The following is a 17,946-nucleotide window of genomic DNA, read 5'->3' on the forward strand; positions in this document are numbered from 1 at the left end:
CCACTCTGTGTCTGGAAGTCTCGGGTGGTGATGATGCCCGGGCAGGAGGATGCCCAGAGGGGCTGCTCTACGTGTTGACGGAGTCTGCGAGCTAATGCTCTGGAGTGCCGAGTGCCTGCCACACAAGTGCTCCACCTGAGAGCCGTTAGGTGACCAAACGGGGGTCCCACCTTCAAGAAGCTCAGTCAACAGGGAAAGACAGGCATGCAAAAAGAAGTGATGCTTTGATCAGTGTGGTGAGCAAAGGCTGCACAGGCGCGGTGGGTATGACTGATTCTGGGTACCCGCCGCTCAGGACTGGCTGCCCCGGAGACCCGACCCCAGCAGGAGAACAGTTTGGTGAGCGCAGAACTAGAATCCAGATGCTGATCGATCCTGCTCGTTCTCCTGGTTGTTTTAGCTTTTTTCCCCCTGAGCCTCTTTCCCTCCTTTCAGAAATAAGGGGTAAACAAGCTGTTCAAACAGAAGGAGTGAAATCTTCTGCCTCAGAGGAGGGGAGTGTGTGCTCATGAAAGAAAGGAGAAGTCCACCTGGCCAGGGGTGAACGGGTGGGCTGAGGACACCCACAGTGGACCAAGCACCGTGCTGGATGCCCAGGACCACAGGTGACACCCCCGTGACAAGGAGGGGTGTGCAGGGCGCCACGGTCTGGGCCTCCCCAGCAGGGCTCTTACCTGTACTGGGTGACGGCGGGGTTGGCCTTTGCAGAGCAGTGAAACGTGACCACGTTGTCCTCCAGCACCGGCTGTGGTTCCACCGACAGGTTGACAAGCGGGGGGTCTGCAGAGAGAAGAGGCGTCCTTGAAGGTGGGGAGCCGCACGCACGGTTTGGGGATTGAACCCCCGGGAGAACATGGGGGTAAAGGCCAGTGATTCCACCACCTGGGACCCTCAGAGCAGCCACTCCCCGGGTGGTCCCCAGAAAGCTGGGGGCCTCGGCAGGGGGCTCCCTCCCTCCCTGGAAGTGTGGGATTCAGGCCATCTGGTGGTGGGGTTAGGGCTCCCGCTGTGGATTTAAGGCCGGTGTTCAAACGACCGGCCAGCCAGGAAGCAGGGCTGCCTGGGCCTCAGAGCGCACTGTCCACCTTTCAGCTTTGGGAGAACAAACCACTGCAGAAGGGAGAGGTGGGAAGAGGGGGTGCAGGGGCCAGAGGGGGATGTGGACACTGAGCCCCTTTAAATACACACTTTCTGTCTCTGAAGTGTCTGTTTCGTGTCTCTTTGTGTAAAGGTTCTGGTGCATCTGTTGCCTTGAAAGTGGCATTTACACCCTTTCATCAGCCTAATCATCACTCCTGAGTCCTGACTGGTGTCAGCCCACCCTCAGCTCCCCAGGCTGGGCTCGTCTTTCTCACTCAACATGACGAGAAGCCCAGCTCTGAAGTGCGAAATGGTCGGAGGTGGAGGAGACAGAAGTCAGAGAGAGGGAGAGAGACGGGGAGACACAGAGACACACAGATCCGTGTCGAAGGGATGGGGGACAGGCAGAGAGATGCCTACATAGGAGAGACACGGAGATGAGGGAGGGAGAGAGACACACACACACACAGAGACATACACACAGAGAGAGAGACAGAGAGAGGGAGAGAGAGAGAGAGTGCAGAGTCAGACTAAGAAAAAGAGGCAGAAACCCAGAGGAGCAGAGAGCAGAGATGGACAGGTTCAGAGAGAGACGGACATGTACACAGAAACACACAATCAGACAAAAATTTTAGACTTAAGGCAAAAAGACCAAGGGAGACTAAACAGATGGAGACAGAAAATGATAGGGTGCTGGGGAGAAAGACCAAACAAAATCATGAGAAACTGAGAAATGAGGGAGAAACAGACACGGAGTGACCTAGAGATGGAAACAGAGGAGGAGGGATCTACAGCAGAGATCAGAGGCGGGGAATCAGCCCAGAGGGAGGCCCCACGGCGGCCTGGCCCTCCTGAGCTCCGGGGAAGCAGCCTCGGGACCTGCTCTAAAAGCTGGGCATCCTGGAGCTCCTGGGCATGTGCCCAGGCCCCAGCACCCCAGGCGTCTGCGCTTCAGGGGCGGGGCGATGACAGCCAGTGCCCGCCCTTCTTCCTTGTCGGGTCCTGGAGGTCTGGTTGGAGTTCAGCTCCAGGCTGAGTGGAGAGGGCAGCTTGGTCCCTGCGTCCTAGCCAGGCCCCAGGGCCACAGCTTCTAGCCCGACCTCACCAGTAAGCACAGCAATGTGCTGGAAGGGCATGAGAACTTTCCAGGGGTTCAGCCCATTTTCAGAAAAAGAAGTGAGGAAGTCGGTTTCTCAGAGACCATCGAGAAAATGCTGACCCCTCTGGGTGCCTGTGAAGGGCACCACCGGGGGAGTAAGACTCCAGCCGCCTGGCCCGGCTCCTGGCTGAGATGACAGGATGGTCCCCGAGCCACTCAGAGAGTCATCTGTGCAGATGCCCAGCCGTGGACGGAGCCTCACCCACCCCGGAGTTGGGATCCTTCGGCCACTTGACCTCCCTGTGCCCTGCTGGTGCTCAAGCTGCCAGTGCTGGGGCACCGGGGCCGGGGAGATGACCCACAGGGGCCGTGCTGGGGTCTGCAGATGGCTTGTTAAGACACGGGAGAGAACGCTGGTTCCTGAGCAGCAGGTGGAGACTGAGCTGGGGCTGTTCTCCCCACATTATCCCCCGGTTCTGGTTGGGGACCACGAGCTTCTGCTACTGGAACAGCTGGCTTGTCTGCCTTTTTCTGGAGAGTTAATTACCGGGGAAGTACTTCAGTGATCTCAGTCTTGGTTTCTAACGTGTAATTCCAGTGGTCCCAAAGATGTGTGGCCAGGTGTCTCCATGAGAGCTCTCCCCACACCTCCCAGGAGAGCTGCACCCCCAGAAGCCTGCAGACTCTCCCCGGCTTCTGCCCGTCACCCTGGTGCCGGCCCACCCAGCCGAGGACCACCAGCTTCCAGGGTTAGTTCAATGGCCTCTAGAAACCCGCCACAGAACTTGCAGGGTAGTTCCAGGAGATCTGCCCCCACCTGATGTGCTTTATAAAGGGATGAGGCTTTGGTGGCAGGGAGATGGGGCCCACACCTGATGGAGGACCCCCTTCGGGCCGCCTGCTCCCCTTCTCAGTCTATCCCGTGGGCACCACTCTCCTGCAGTCTCCCTACCTCTTTGCAACATGCTCGGTACCCAAGAGATCAGGCCCTGGGAAGCTTCCACGCTTGCCGGTCTCACCTGTGCTTCCACCCCAGGCCCAGAGGTGCCCATGCTCGTCTCTCCACCCCTCTCCTCGGCATGTGCAGGATATGAATTCTCAGTAGTCTACCAGGCTCCAGAGGTATACATAGTTTATGTCATATCCAACTATTAAACATGATTTTAATCCCATTTGTGATGTCAGCTGAATAACTTGCAGGGGGGCAGCTTTGATGTAGCTGGTGGAACTGAGATCACATGGAACAGATGTCACAGCTGAGAGTCTGTTAGTGTTTCCATCAGCAACCTGCCTGTGTGTGTGTGTGTGTGTGTGTGTGTGTGTGTGTTCAGGGGAAGTAGTACATCGAGGAGGGGGTGAGAAAAGAGAGAAACTCCATGATTCAGTGATTTTACAGCACATCCATTTGAAACTTGGCAGCTGGATGCAGAGTCCAGATGTAGCAAGACTTTGGGGGTGTTAAGCTTTCTCTCCCATTACTCAATCTGGGGGCTTTGTCTTCCGTTGGGTAACATCTAAAGACCAAGGGAAACAAACAACAAATGTGTTTTTGCTGAGTTTGGATGCTTCTTGGTTGACTGAGAAAATGAGCAGGTTTGTAAAGGAGGCTCTGATCCAGCCCGTGGTGTCCACAGTGAACAGCTGGATGCTTACTGAATGAACAAAGGGATAAACGGGGGCAGGGGAGAGCAGGAGGGAGGGCGTGGCGAGAGCGTGCTCTTTTGCTCGGCAGGTGCACGCAGACACCTTCAGGAGAGGGGGCAAATGGATGCAGACCTCCCCCTGTTGGGGCTGGGGGCACCGGGGAGGGGCAGCTGCACCCCCATGACTGGGCACGGTAACAGCAGCGGACAGGTGCCGGGCGCCGTGCTAGGGTCGTCACCTGAATGATCTAATGTAATCCTCGCAGCCAGCATGTGAGCCGAGCGCTGCTACTTCCACGCACAGATGAGGAAACAGAGGCACAAGGAGGTTAAATAACCAGGTCGGCCTCACTCAGTAAGTGGCAGAGCCAGAATTCAAACCAGGAAGGATGCTATGGGTTTAACTACGACGCTAGACTGCCTTGGATGGGGCCCACCTAGGAAACCGGGCACCTGGGTTCTCAACCTCAGCCCGACCTCACTCCCGATGCCTCCCTGGTCAGGTGGCTGAGTTGTCCCTGAAAAGAAAGCCAGCAAAGCCCAGACACCTGGCAAGGCCAGCGTCCTCCTCCTGTGCAGACTGTCGTCTGCGTGCCCTGGTAAACCGATCATCTTGTTAGAGCGTGTTTAGAGGAATGTGTTTTAGTAGTTGGTGGGCTGTTGTCATGATGATGACTTCCTGTTGAACCTCCAGAAGAGGTTCTGCTGTGTGATGGATGGTGGACTGGAGGGAGCAGGCACACCCCTTGCCCTGGGTCTCTCCTGCCAGGGCCCAGGAGCCGCCCAGGTGGTTCTTTTGTGAGGGTTCCGTGGCTGGCATAGGTCTCCTGACCAGCTGGGGGGTTGCTGGGCAAAGGAGGGAGGCGCTGCACAGTGACCACGACTGGCAGCCTGTTATCGGAGGCTGGGACGTCTGTGTCTCCCACCCTCATTCCTCCCAGATTTGGCTTGTATCTGGAGAGAGCTCTGATTCCTGGTCAATCTCAGGGCAAAAAGAGAACTCGGATGTCATTCAGTCAAATCAGACAAGGAACTGGCACCTCTGCGGTGAGGGGCCAAGCTTAGGCCCGTGTAGCTCGTGGGTGGTGGAGCCTCTCTGAGTGTGGACCACTCCATCCTCCAGCATCTTGCTTCCTCTCCATAGCTGGGCCTGCTGCTCGATGCCACGCCTGCTGCACGGAAGAAGCAGGCGGGTGTGGAGAGCCAGGGCCTGGCCTGGGGTTGGGGAGGGAGGCACCCCTCTCAGGGTGACCCTGAACTTACATGACCCTCAGAGCGAGGGCCTCCCTCCCATCGCCCTGGTCCTAGACCTGGCCAGAGCCCTCTGTTTGGTGCAGGTGGGGGTGGAGGGGGTGTTAACAGCTGGTGAAAATGGCAAATACAAAACCTTCTCCAAGGCCTCAGCTGTTGTGTCTAGGTGTCCAGAGCAAGCCCATTTGAGGGTTTCAACAGTTTCTTCTGCCCTCTGGAACCTAAACGTCACCTGCCAGGATTCCAGACACTGGGAGAAGTCTGCTCTCTGGCTCCCAAGACGGGCTCTGGAAGCCCTAGGACATGGCCCCTGCAGACCCCAGATCCCTGGAGAGCCACATGGAGCACAGAATCCAGACACTTAGATGAGCCAGGGCTGTTGGGAGGTGTTTCTAGGTGGATTTGAATTAAAATGAGTAAAATGACAAGGAAGAAACAAATGTCAACCTGCAGCTCTGGCCTTGGCCTTCAGAGATCCAACCAAAGCCACCAGCTCATGGTGGCCTCATGCTCTGTGGCAGGGAGGGGGCTTTCAGAGAAGAAAAGTCAACTTCCGGGGGCTGACACTTCCAACCTAAGTCAGTCCAGTATAGAGAGCAAAGCTGCTGGGCCCCTGTGTTGAGCTCACCTTTGTTCGCAGAGGCCGATGGGTACATTAGAGAGATTTTATTTATTTTTAAATTTTTTTTGCGGTACGCGGGCCTCTCATCACTGTGGCCCCTCCCGACGCGGACCACAGGCTCCAGACACGCAGGCTCAGCGGCCATGGCTCATGGGCCCAGGCGCTCCGCGGCACGTGGGATCTTCCCGGACCGGGGCATGAACCTGCGTCCCCCGCATCAGCAGGCGGACTCCCAACCACTGCGCCACCAGGGAAGCCCTAGAGAGATTTTAGACCTTCAGGAGTCTCCTTTAGGGACTTTGGGAATGCAATGCGGGAGGAGCTTTAAAGTGTCACTGTTCATGTTCGTCGTAATAACTGACCCTGGCTGAGGGCTCCCGGTGTGGACATCAACAGGAAGAGTTCCCAGCGTGGGCTCTGGAGAGCTGGCTGCCCACCTCAGAGACCCGTGTGGCCTGGGGGCCCTCGGTTTCCCAGATAGGGACCACAGTCATACCCTGGTCCGGGAAGATCCCACATGCTGCGGAGCAACCAAGCCCGTGCGGCACAACTACTGAGCCTGCGCTCTATAGAGCCTGTGAGCCACAACTACTGAGCCCACAAGCCACAACTACTGAAGCCCGCGCGCCTAGAGCCCGTGCTCCGCAACAAGCGAAGTCACCGCAGTGAGAAGCCCGCGCACCACAACGAAGAGTAGCCCCCGCTCGCTGCAACTAGAGAAAGCCGGTGCGTGGCAACGAAGACCCAACGCAGCCAAAATAAATAAATAAATAAAAAGGTTCCATGAGATAATACGGGCAAGGTACAAGCTGGCTGAGTGATGATTCCTCTTCCTCTTCTCTCCCTGACCGACCCTTCCAGGACAGGGCCTGGTGCCGTGCCTCCACTCTGGAGCCCTGGGTGCCCCTTCTGCTCCCAGCACCTCTGCTCTGGCTTCCCCTCCAAGGGAGGGGGTGGGGCCGCCTGGCTGGGCCGGCACTGCCACGGCCGACCACCCTATTTGTCGGTGTGGAAGTTCTACCTTATACAGGTATGGAACCTGTCGTTTGTAAAGGACCCTCATCGGTGATATTTTCTTTTGTTTGTTTCTTTGTTTTTTGGCCACACTGCGTGGCAGGCGGAATCTTAGTTTCCTGACCAGGGGTCGATCCAGTGCCCCCTGCAGTGGAAGCACAGAGTCTTAATCACTGGACCGCCAGCAAAGTCCCCAGTGATGTTTTTAAGAAGATTGTCACCCTCATCTCTGACAGTAAGAAGGACAAGATGGTCCTTTGGGTGCCCATACAAATCCGCTAGTCCCCGGTGTTGACTGACCCAGGTCCTGTCTCCAGCCCTCCTGCAGGGGTGTGACTCTGGCCTGGCTACATCCTCCCACCCGTGTTCCGGGCAGGGGGTGCCGGGTAGTCCCTACCCTGGGCTGGGTCAGTACTCACGCTGGATGTCGATGGTGACCGAGGTCTCCTTCCCTCCGGGGATGGCTTTGTTGGTGGCTCGGCACACGATGCTCTGCCCGTTCTCCACATCGCCGGGGGAGATGAAGAGGGTACTCACGATGCTCTCACGCTTGCCGTCGCGAAGCAGGGTCTGCAGCGGGGAGAGAAGGCCCTTGTCACTTGTCACTCAGCTGGGACGGCCTGGGTGGGTCGGGGAGGACACGTGCCACTCTTGGAGAGGAGGAGGGAGCCCTGTGGATGGAGGTGGGTCAGCTCAACACACCCAGGGGAGCCCGTCTCCATGCAGAGCCAGGGGTTACCCTTGGCTCCCTGGCCCAGATGAGCGCTGGGCTTCGGCTGGAAAAAGGAACTGGAACGTTTTCCACCCCGTGTGAAAATGCGCCTGGACTTGCCCACCCTGACGCATAAAAGAAACCAGGCCGGGCCTGACGGAAACCAGGTTCTATGTAGAACTGAACTTGTAACTATTCTGCCTCTGGTCTGGCGGTGTCTCTGGGTCTGCAGGAAGCTCTGAGATGGGGGCTACGTGCAGGTGCTGTGGCCCCTGGGGATGACGCAGGCTGTAGAAGGAGGTGCAGTTTGGGGGGTGGGGGTAAGGGCGGGTCTGGGAGGGATGTAGGCAGAATCAACGCACACTGACCATTTCATTACTTGACCTGTACAAACCCTTTCAACTTTTCAGTCGTTTCACTTCCTGACCTCATTAGAGCTCGGACCAAGCCACAGGCGGGACAGATGCCATCGTCTTTCATTTGACAGGTGAGAAAACAGGTGTGATCAAGAGAGGCTATGGAGCTTGATCAAACTCACTTCAAGTTGGTGATGATATAAGTAAGAGGGTCCTGGAGTGGGTTGAATAGTATCTCCCCAATTCATGTTCACCCAGAACCTCAGGCTGTCACCTTATTTGGAAATAGGGCCTTCACAACTTAGTTAAGTAACTAGTAATTCGTTAAGGATCTTGAGACACGATCATCCTGGATGTAGAGTGGGCCCTAAATCGAGTGACTGGTGTCCTTGTAAGAAGAGGAGAAGACACAGGGAGAAACAAGGAAGGGGGCCACGGGAAGAAGGAGGCAGAGATTGGAATGATGTTGCCACAAGCCAAGGAAAGCCAGGAGCCCCCAGGAACTGGAAGAGGCAAGAAGATTCTCCCTCTGGGGGCCTTTGGAGGAAGCACAGCCCTGCCCACACCTTGATTTTTCGCCTCTACAAATGTGAGACAACACATTTTGGTTGTTTGAAGAACCAAGTCGTGGTACTTGGTTACAGCGGCCCTAGAAACTAACGCAAGCCTAAAGGTCTCCTGTCTTCCCCGTGACCGTGAGGTCATTCCTCACAGCTGCTGTTCCCCATCATTGCTGCTACCCGCTCCCTCCTCTGAGCCCCCTTCCAGCTACTTCCCCATCCGTTTACTGCCCTGCATCCTGAGCTTCCTGGTGGCCCACGAAGGTGGGTGCATACAGGGGAGGTGCAGTGTGCAGGAGGGTCACTTCAGGGGACGAGGTGGGGAGACTAGACTTGCCCAGTACACCCCAGGAAGGAACGTGATCCTGAAGCAGGGGGTGCCAGATGCAGTCTTACTTTGCCATGATTGGAGCCAAGGAATAGATGGACACACTCTACTTCCTCAAAACCTCCCTGAAAATAACCACGACATCCTCTCTAATCCTCACAGGACCCTGGAAGGAAGGGAGCCTTGTCTCCTAAATAACGGAAGAGAAAACTGAGTTCAAAGTGAGTCAGGAACTTGCTGGGCAGGGCTGGGATTTGCACTTGAGAATGGTGAGCCCTGAGCCCATGACCCTCCCACCGCAGCTTCCTGAGGACCCGGAAGCCGGGTGGTGTGATCCCCACTTAAAGGTGGGAACAGTTAGATGATTAAGTAGCTTCCGAGAGTTTAGCAGTGACATGCAGGCGGCTGGACCCTGCATCTAGGTCCTAGGTTCAGTACCCTCCAACACTAGGAGAACAGGACGCGAGCTTCGGTCCAGAACAGCACGTCCTGCTGTAGACAAAGCCAGACTCAGATCCCGGAGAGATCCGCAGAGCAGGGCAGTAGTCCTGGCCTGTCTCTCCTCTGCTCTAGAACGGCCTGGGCGCAGGCCTGCTTCCGTCCATATTCTCTCCTGGGACGTGGGGTGCTGGTCTCAGCCCTGGGCAGAGGGATCTCGGATAGGGGCTGGGGGAGGGTGATACGGTCAGTCCCAGGAGCCGGTGGGGTGAGGGTCTTGAGCTCAGCCTCAGGGCCAGGGCCCTAACCTGGAGGCCGGCCGCGGCGGTAGGGCTCGGCTTGTGGGCGGTGTAGCCCCGCCCAGCGGGAGCAGGGAGCTGCGGCCGCACCATCGTAACCTGCGGGCTCCGGCTCTGCTGACCACCCGCGTCTATAAATAGCCAAGCGATAATCAGAACAATTTCCCGGATGAAAAGCAGACCTCGGGGCTGGGGTTGAGGAGGGAGGGAGATCGTAGTGTTCCTCCCCCTCTCTTTTTCTTTACTTTTCCGTGGTGCTAACAAGGGGCATTTACATAAATTTTTTACTCTGCCAGGACCCCTCAGGTTGATCTGCTTGAGGGGTGCAGGGCCGGCGGGAGGGGAGCCGGGGGCCGAGCTCCTAATGAGGCCCCTGACTGCTGCCCGCTCCCCGCACCCAGCGCGCTCCTGGCCCAGAATGATGATTAATGACATATTTACTGTGTCGGGGCGTGTGCTTTTCTGGGAAATAAAAATTCTGGTTCAAGTTGTTTGTTCCACCTAATTAGAGAAGGGGAGATGTGTTCATTAAACCGGGGGAGAGAGCTCAGCGCCCGCTCCCCGGGGGAGGCCCGCAGCTCGGGGGTGTGAAGGCCAGGCCACAGCGCGTTCCTGGGGAGGGAGCCGGGCGCAGGGCGAAGAGGGGGGCCTTGGTCTTCTCACCCTGGTTTTCCTCCTTCCCCCGTTCGCTCCTTCCGCGTCTCCTCACCTCTCCTCTCTTTCTCTTTTCTTTTCCATCATTCCTCTCTTATAAACCTCCACTATTCTCACATGCAAATGAAACCCTGGGACTTTGTGGCCTCCAGGTCCAGGCCAGGTGGACACTCTCTCGTTTGCTGATTCTTGTCACTTCCCCGTCCTCCCTGCCCCTTCCCTCCCCTGAACTTGGCTCTGGAGACACACCTCCAGGCCGCCACCTTCTGCTTGAGAAACCTTCATAAGCACGCACTCAGCTTCAGGAGGGTAAGTGGGTTATTAGTGGTAAATCACTGTTTCTGGGGCCACCACCTCCAAGGCCTGGGGTGGCGTTCCCTCCAGCTCGGTGGGCACTAGTGTGACCCTGATGGCCTCTCCTGTGGGTGCCACCTGTGTGTGCAGATATGGACCAGGAGCAGGGCCTATATACCTCAGCTGCACAGGGGTGAACATGCCAGGGCCTGTGTGCGTGTCCACCGGCCTCTGGTCCACTAACTGCTTCCAAAGAGCCTTCCTGACTGTCCCAGTGTCTGTGGGAGGCTTAGGGCTCATCTCTGGACCCTGCCTGTGCTGTGCTGCTTCCTGTCTGTGCATCCAGCCCCCCTGTCCCACCCCTGAGGGCAGGCACTTGGCATTCAGTTGGCAGCGGTAATGGGGGAGCTGGGCTGGCCAGGGGCAGACTGCACCCTGTGTGAGGTCGTCCAGTGCGGGCAGCTGCCACCACTCTGCTCTTTCCAAAGCCCCTGGAGCCTCAGCTGGGCAGTGGAGAGCCAGACTGAGCCCCAAGAGTTTGGAGGCCTGGTGACCACAGTTGAGGGAGAATGGAGGTTTGGAGGGAATGCAGTGGGTGGGTGGCCCAAACCTGGTGCTAAATATAGGGTGTTCATTGATATGCAAACAGCCTGGAAAGGGCTTGAGCCGACTGATTGCCTGGCAACAAGGCCTCCTCTCTTCTCCCTCCTCACCCACTTCGCCCACCTGCCATGTCCCTCAAGTTTTTTTCATCATCTCTCTGCCTCCCCTTCTTATAGCTGCCTGGGGACTCCACTGGTGCCTGTTATGTGGTTTGAATGAGGGCTGTCAGGGAAGGTGGAGATTTGCACGGTGCTTTTTGCCCCAGACCCTGTGTCTTCAGGGACCAACCCCCAGTTTTGTTCCCTGGGGCCAGGAAGGATGCTCTTCACAAAGAAGGCCAGGATGAGTGCAGCTGCACACCAAGTAGAGACTCTTGGCCCCTAAGTTGGACAGATGAGACGGGGGGTACTGGGGTGACTGGTGGGGAGAGATTGCAGAGCTGGGCCCCAGTGAGGGCCCGACGTGGAACCTAATGAGGCTCATTGGTCCTGGGGGTGGGTGGGTGGCCCCTTGGGCGGGCAGCAGTCTGAAGCTGGAGGAAGCAGAGGGGTAGGGCTGGAGGGCAAGGGGCTTCAAGGTAGAGATGTACACGACTGTACATCCTAAGACCAAGCGACCCTCCCCCCGTTCTGCACATCAGGGTCAAGGCCTCATCCCCCAATGTGGCAGCTGCTGGGGTAGTAGCAGATGGAGCAGGGATCTGGCTCCCAGGGAAGATTTCTCTCTGGCCTCAGCCCAGACTGTCTCCTCTCCTCTTCCACAACCTATCCTGCCTCCCCTGATCTGCCTTCCAGATGAATGCCAGGTGGCCTCCGTTCTGGTGCCAGGCCCAGAGAAGACGGCCTGAGGCTGGGTGTCCAGGAAGAGAGGACTTGGAGAGAGGCCCTGCCATCCACTCCCCTGCTTCTGCAGCCAGACACCTGCTGGGAGCTGCGGGCCCTCACCCAAGCACCCGGGCCACGAGGGCTCTGGCGGCCGTGGGTTCAGGGAGAGGCACCACAGCCTGTGCTGGAGCATCCTGTTCCCGAGGATGCTCCCAGGGCGAGGGACCTAGCCATCCTCTGTGATGCCATCCTCAGTCCCACCAGCCCATCCTTCCCCCGCTGGCCGCACGGTGGAGGAGCAAAACGAACACCCCACGGAACCTGGGCTGCTGTGTGACCTCTGGGGAGGCAGAACAGGGTGAGCGAGACGGGGCTCTGGGAGGAAGGACCCAGTAATACCAGCGAACGTTTACAAAGCCCTGACTCTACGCCAGGCACTTTACCCAGTGCTTTCAATGCATTATTCTTTCTACGTCTCAAAGCAATCCTAACAGGGGTCCGCAGTTTTCATCCTCCCGTTTTGCAGATGGGGAAGATGAGGCGGAGAGCTGAAGTTACCATAATATGTGATGGGGCTCAGGTTTGAACCAAGTTGGGAGGATCATGGGGCCTGCTCTACTGTGACACTGACACTGTCACCCAGGAAATGCGGACCATGGGGACCTTGCGGATCAAGTGAGGGAAGGCAGTGATCCTAACAGCCTTGCTTCCCTCTGCCAGGCACTCTGCTCATTCAAGCCTCACGACCATCCTTTGAGGCAGGTGCCATTGCTCCCATTGTAGAGGTGGGGGCTCTCAGGCACAGCAAGGTTAGGGAGCTTGCCCGTGGTCACAGAGCTAGAAGGAAGCAGAGCCTGGATTCAGGCTTCCCAGCCCCCTGGGTCCACGGGCACCCACCATGTGATAAATACTGAGGCTTCAGCTATGAGGGCTTTTAGGGCCTCCCTGTGGGATGTTTTTCTGTAGGCGGTGGACCCTCCTTGACTTTGTGTACTTGTGTGTCCTCTCAACCTCTCTCCCTGTCTGTCTCTGTCTCTCTCTCAGCTGCTCATGCCCCCGGCCCCTTCTCTTGCATAGCCTGTCTGGGGCTGCTCTGCCTTTGGGATATCAGAAGTTCCTAGGTCAATGGCACTTGCAGTCCTGGGGAAAGAGGGGGCAGCAGAGGGCTGGGCTCTGACAGCCCCCAGAGTGGACTCCATATGAGTACGGCTGGAGGATCCAGCCTTCTCGTGTGCCCCAAGTCACAGGTTTACAGCTTGTCAGAGCTGGTAGGTCCCTGCTATATATAAATTGTGTGCCCCCCCCCCGAATTCATATGGTGAAGCTCTGACCGCCAATGGCACATATTTGGACATAGGGCCTTTAAAGAGGTAGTTAAGGTTAAATGAGGTCATAAGGGTGGGGCCCTAATCCAATAGGACTGGAGTCCTTATGAGAAGAGGTAGAGACCCCAGAGATCTCTCTCTCTCTCTCTCTGTCTCTGAACACACAGAGGAAAGGCCATGTGAGGACACAGTGAGAAGACCGCTGTCTATAGGAAGCCCGGAAGAGAGGTCTCACCAGAAAGCAACCTCACTGGTACCTTGATCTTGGACTTCCAGCCTCCAGAACCGTGAGAAATGCATGTCTGCTATTTAAGCCACTGGTCTGTAGTATTTTATTATGGCAGCCCAAACAGACTAATACAGGGTGTCTGATCCAGCCCCTTTGTTTTACACACAGGAGCCTGAGGCTCAGGGAGTGACTTTCCTGAAATTACACAGTAGAGATGGATCCCAGGGCCCTGGCTGGTGGTACCATGTTCCTGTCATGGGCCGGCGGGAGGGTGACAGGGTCGGGTGGGGAAGAGGGTGGAGCGTGGCCTCCCTGCTCTGGTCTGCAGGAGCACAGGGCTGGGCTCTCAGAGGGACCTTCCCCTCATGGACGAGGCCAACGTGCTGGGGGCAAGGTCCAGCAGGGTGACCCGGACCTTTCTCTTCCCCAGATGGGGGCATGTCCTCTGAGGGCAGAAATCTTGGCAGGGGCCAGGCTGGTCCAGCTTCAGGGAGGGACGGGACAGATGCCCAGACTGAAGGAACACCCCTTTCCTTCTTCACCCTCATCCGGATGATCCATCCCTGTGTCATATTTTTGTATTTCTTAACACAACAGGGTGGCTCCAGCTCCGGATGTGAGTGCGAGATTTCTCTCACAGTACAGCAGCTTCCCCCTGGATGGACTCGTGCCCGAGGGAAGCCATTTGTCCTGGGTCTGGCACCAGCTCTGGGTGGGGGCCAGGGGCCCAGGCCTTGATCTGCAGGCTTGGAGCTGACTCCTTGGCTGGGTTTTCGGCTTTGGACAGGAAGGACACTCCCTCAGAGGAGGGACGGTCCTATCTCGTATCCTCTGTGGATGGTGGAGGCCGTGCTCATCTTTCCGGGCCCAGGAAGTTGGTGCACTGGGAGTGGGCAGCAGGCCATGCCCCTCCTGCTCTCTGAGGCCAAGGAGGGCCAAGGGGAAAGGGGAGCCACGGTTCTGGAGGCCTGGGCCTCCCGCCTTAGAGCCTGATCCATTCTCTGAGCAGCTGCCCATGTGTCTGAGGCTGCACGGAGAGGAGGAGTAGGCCCGCTGTTGTGAGGACAGTCATCGGGTGAGAAGGGCCGTCACTTCCCTTGTCTGTAGATCAGGGAGTTGGACCAGCCCTCCCCAAGGTCCCGTTCGTCTTTAACGGCTCCGTGGTATGTCAACACCGCCTGGGACTCTACTCACAGCCTTCTGGAGTGGAGTTTGGTGGGAGCTGTTTTAAAACGTGCCCAGGATTTTGTTTTTATTCAGGGTTGGTGAGGCCGACAGATCAGGAGAAGGTGGCCATTGAAAAGGTAGTTTGGGGAATTCCCTGGTGGTCCAGTGGTTAGGACTCCGGGCTTTCACTGCCGAGCTTGTGGGTTCAGTCCCTGGTTGGGGAACTAAGATCCCACAAGCCATATGGCACGGCCAACAAAGGAAAAAAGAAAAGGTAGTTTGTTACTCAGCTCCCTAGAGGAGGGGCCACACGACTCCACGTACAGCACTGGCCCTGCCGGGATGCACCTGGTCGGTCAGGAGGCAGAGGGAGCGAGGGGAAAGCACGGGTGCGAGCCTTTACTGTGGTTTTAGTGGGAAAGAATGGACGAGGCAGGGTAAGCAGCTGAACAGGTCTAGGGTTGGAGGGTTAGAATAATTTCCGCCGGCTCTAGGCTATAGGGGTGGTCTCTGGTTACCTGGTATCCAGCTCTGCAGTGACTTAGGGTAGGGGGAGAGCGCCTGGGACCGCAGGAGCCTGATAGAGGAGGCGGGTGAGGCTGTGGACCCAGGGTGGTTTGGTTTGCATATTAGAGGCCTGTTCCCAGCTGTTTGCTCTCTAGGGATTATCTAGCCCTAGGAGGGACGGTCCCTCCTCAACTACAAGATGTCAAAGCATCATGAAATATAGAAAATAAAAACATGACAAATACAGGGGCCAGTTCAGGGCCCTTCCAGCTCATGGCACCTTGTGTGAATTAGAGAGAAGCACCTCAGCCGGTAGGTACAGCAGATGCAGGGCTTGGTAAGGGATTATGGGCTGGATTCAGCACCCCTCCCCCACCCCAAGCCAGGCACCTGGGACAGGAAAGAACCTAAAGAGCCTCACCTTGCAGCTCTGGGAAGGTGGGCAGATTGACTAATAAAAATACAGACATCAGTTACATTTGAATTTCAGATGAACAGTGAATAATCTTTAGTATAAATATGGCCCATAGTATGGCCCATGTAATATTTGGGACATGCTTACACTGAAAAGTTATTTGTTGTTTACCTGAGATTCACGTTTAACTGGCCATCCTGTATTTTATCTGGCAACCCTCAGCCCTGGCCACCTCTGTCCCTGAGTCCTCTCCTCTGACCGTACTCTATTCTTAGGGTGACCAAGCTCAGCGATTACCCCAGGAAAGAGAGAAAGCGGAGGAGAGACAGAAAAGGTCAGATAAATAGAGCCAGACCACGAGAGAGAAAAAGAGAGAAAAAGTGACAGTGCGTGCGAGAAAAAAGAGAGAGAGACAACGAGCCAGGGACAAAAGGCGACAGAAAATCATACAGGCAGAGCAAGAGCTGCAGAGAGGTGGGGAGAGCCGGCCCCCCCTGCAGCCCCTCCCCTCCTTCCACCCGCCTCACCTTGGAGTAGGTGGCTCCATTGATCACCTCTCCCTTCCTCAGCCAGATGATGGAGGCTGCAGGCTTGGCGTTGTCTGCATGGCAGGTGAGGTTGAGGGGGTCCCCGGCCCGCAGGCTGATGACAGGCCCCCCCAGGATGACGGGGTCGTCAGGTGGCACTGCGGGGAGAGGAGGGGAGAGGTCAGGCTGAGGGCGTCCCTCCCCTCGGGCAGGGCTGGGTGGACTTTACGGAGCCGATGACCAACAGTAATTATCATTCTTTAATACAATGTATAATCCCCTTGTAGGGTAACAATAACAGCAACAACAGCAGTAATCCTGACACAGGCATCTCGTGTTTATTTGCAGAGGACTCTCATGTCATCATTTCATCCCGCGCGCGCGTGCGCACGCAGGCGCGCGGCAGCCCGTGAGGGGACAGGGCAGGCGTCATTAGCTGTGATTTGCAGATCGGGAAGCACGGCACGGCTGCCTGGATCAGACCATGCTTTTTTTTTTTTTTTTGCGGTACGCGGGCCTCTCACTGTTGTGGCCTCTCCCGTTGTGGAGCACAGGCTCTGGACGCGCAGGCTCAGCGGCCATGGCTCACGGGCCCAGCCGCTCCGCGGCATGTGGGATCTTCCCGGACCGGGGCACGAACCCGTGTCCCCTGCATCGGCAGGCGGACTCTCAACCACTGCGCCACCAGGGAAGCCCGTATCATTCTTTTTAACTTCTCTCTCCCTCTTTTAAAACAAAGCAGTATCACATCTGTCGTCTGCTTTAATCCTCACAACCATCTTGCGAGGTAAACATTATTATCCCAATTACACAGATCTGGAAACCGAGGCTCAGCAAGACTGAGTGACTTGCTCAAGGTCACACAGTGCGTGAGCGGCAGAGCCAGGGCTGGAAGCAGGTCCCCTGACACTTGGAGCGCCAGGCTGGCTGCTTCCCTTGCAGGGGACAGGTGACAGGTGACAGGCAACCTTTCAAGGCTGAGACAGTGTTTCCGAGGGCCGGGCATCTCCTTAGCACTTTATTCTCCCTCATCCCAGAGTCAGAATGAATCTCTCTTGCCTGGTCCTTCCACCCCATTTCATAGCAGCGTGGTCCCCGCCAAGAGTGATGCCTCCCACAGCGCCCGGCACAGGGCCCGGTGCCTGGTGGAAGCTCCATACACGTTTGCTAACTCCGGTGCAGTCACGCCTTTGATCCCCATGACACCATGGGATGCGGGATGGGCAGTTATGATGATGGATGACCACTGTTCGGAGAAGGGGCCCACAGAAGTTAAGTGACTGGCCTAAGGTCACAGAGCCTCTTCTGAGGTTTGTGCTTGTGGACGCACGAGGGTCTCAGGCCTCTGCTTTCCCTGCCTCTCCTCCCTGGACAAACCAGAAGGGGCAGGGCTCCTTGGAGACCACCTGAGGAATCCCTGGCCTTCTTCCCCAAGGAGGGGCTGGTCAGGAGGGCTGAGCTGTGTGTTTGCTCAGTGAATGGGTGAAGGGGTCATTAGGTGACAGTTGGGGTCCTCACACAAAGGGCCTTCTTTGTCCAGTAGCCAGAGAAAGTCCATCCTTCCAGCCAGGCCCTGTGTGACCTTCTGGGCCCGTGGGCAGGAAGGCAGCCTCTCCAGGCAGTGGAGGCATGTCCAGACCCAGCAGTTCTGCCTTCCAGCCCCCCCACCCCAGGGCACCCCCAGCAACCTGCTGGCTTCCCTGCGCTCCCCAGGGCCCATCCCTGCCCCTGCACCTGCCAGGCTCCTCAGGAAACTCCAGGAGACCCTGAGGCCAGGTAAGTACTTGAAGCACATGCCTCCAGCTAGCGGCTCTGCCCCCGCCCTTTCTGGCCTCCAGGATGCCTGGCTCAGAACTACAACCCCAGCGAGTGCCATCCCCCAAGTTTCTATTTCCTAAGGGAAAAAAAACCCTCCCGGCTTCCAAGTTGCTCTCATCAGCCCCAGGACTCCACCGCGATCCTGGCCCAGGGAGGAAGTCGGCCTCTTTCAACCCTGCCC

At 57.0% G+C, this 17,946-nt stretch overlaps 1 protein-coding gene across 1 annotated transcript in view; it reads right to left on the minus strand.

Moving 5' to 3' along the window:
- The window catches only part of KIRREL3 (kirre like nephrin family adhesion molecule 3), a 141,923-nt gene that overhangs the window by 24,712 nt on the left and 99,265 nt on the right, over window positions 1-17,946 (minus strand). Inside the window, exons 9-11 of the mRNA XM_060105276.1 lie at window positions 15,948-16,105; window positions 7,129-7,279; window positions 675-780 (exon numbers count right to left, since the gene is read on the minus strand). Coding sequence (XP_059961259.1) covers window positions 675-780; window positions 7,129-7,279; window positions 15,948-16,105 — 415 coding nt within the window. The remainder of the gene's footprint in view (window positions 1-674; window positions 781-7,128; window positions 7,280-15,947; window positions 16,106-17,946) is intronic.

The sequence above is a fragment of the Mesoplodon densirostris genome, chromosome 7 (assembly GCF_025265405.1).
Source record: "Mesoplodon densirostris isolate mMesDen1 chromosome 7, mMesDen1 primary haplotype, whole genome shotgun sequence".
Taxonomy (NCBI): domain Eukaryota; kingdom Metazoa; phylum Chordata; class Mammalia; order Artiodactyla; family Ziphiidae; genus Mesoplodon; species Mesoplodon densirostris.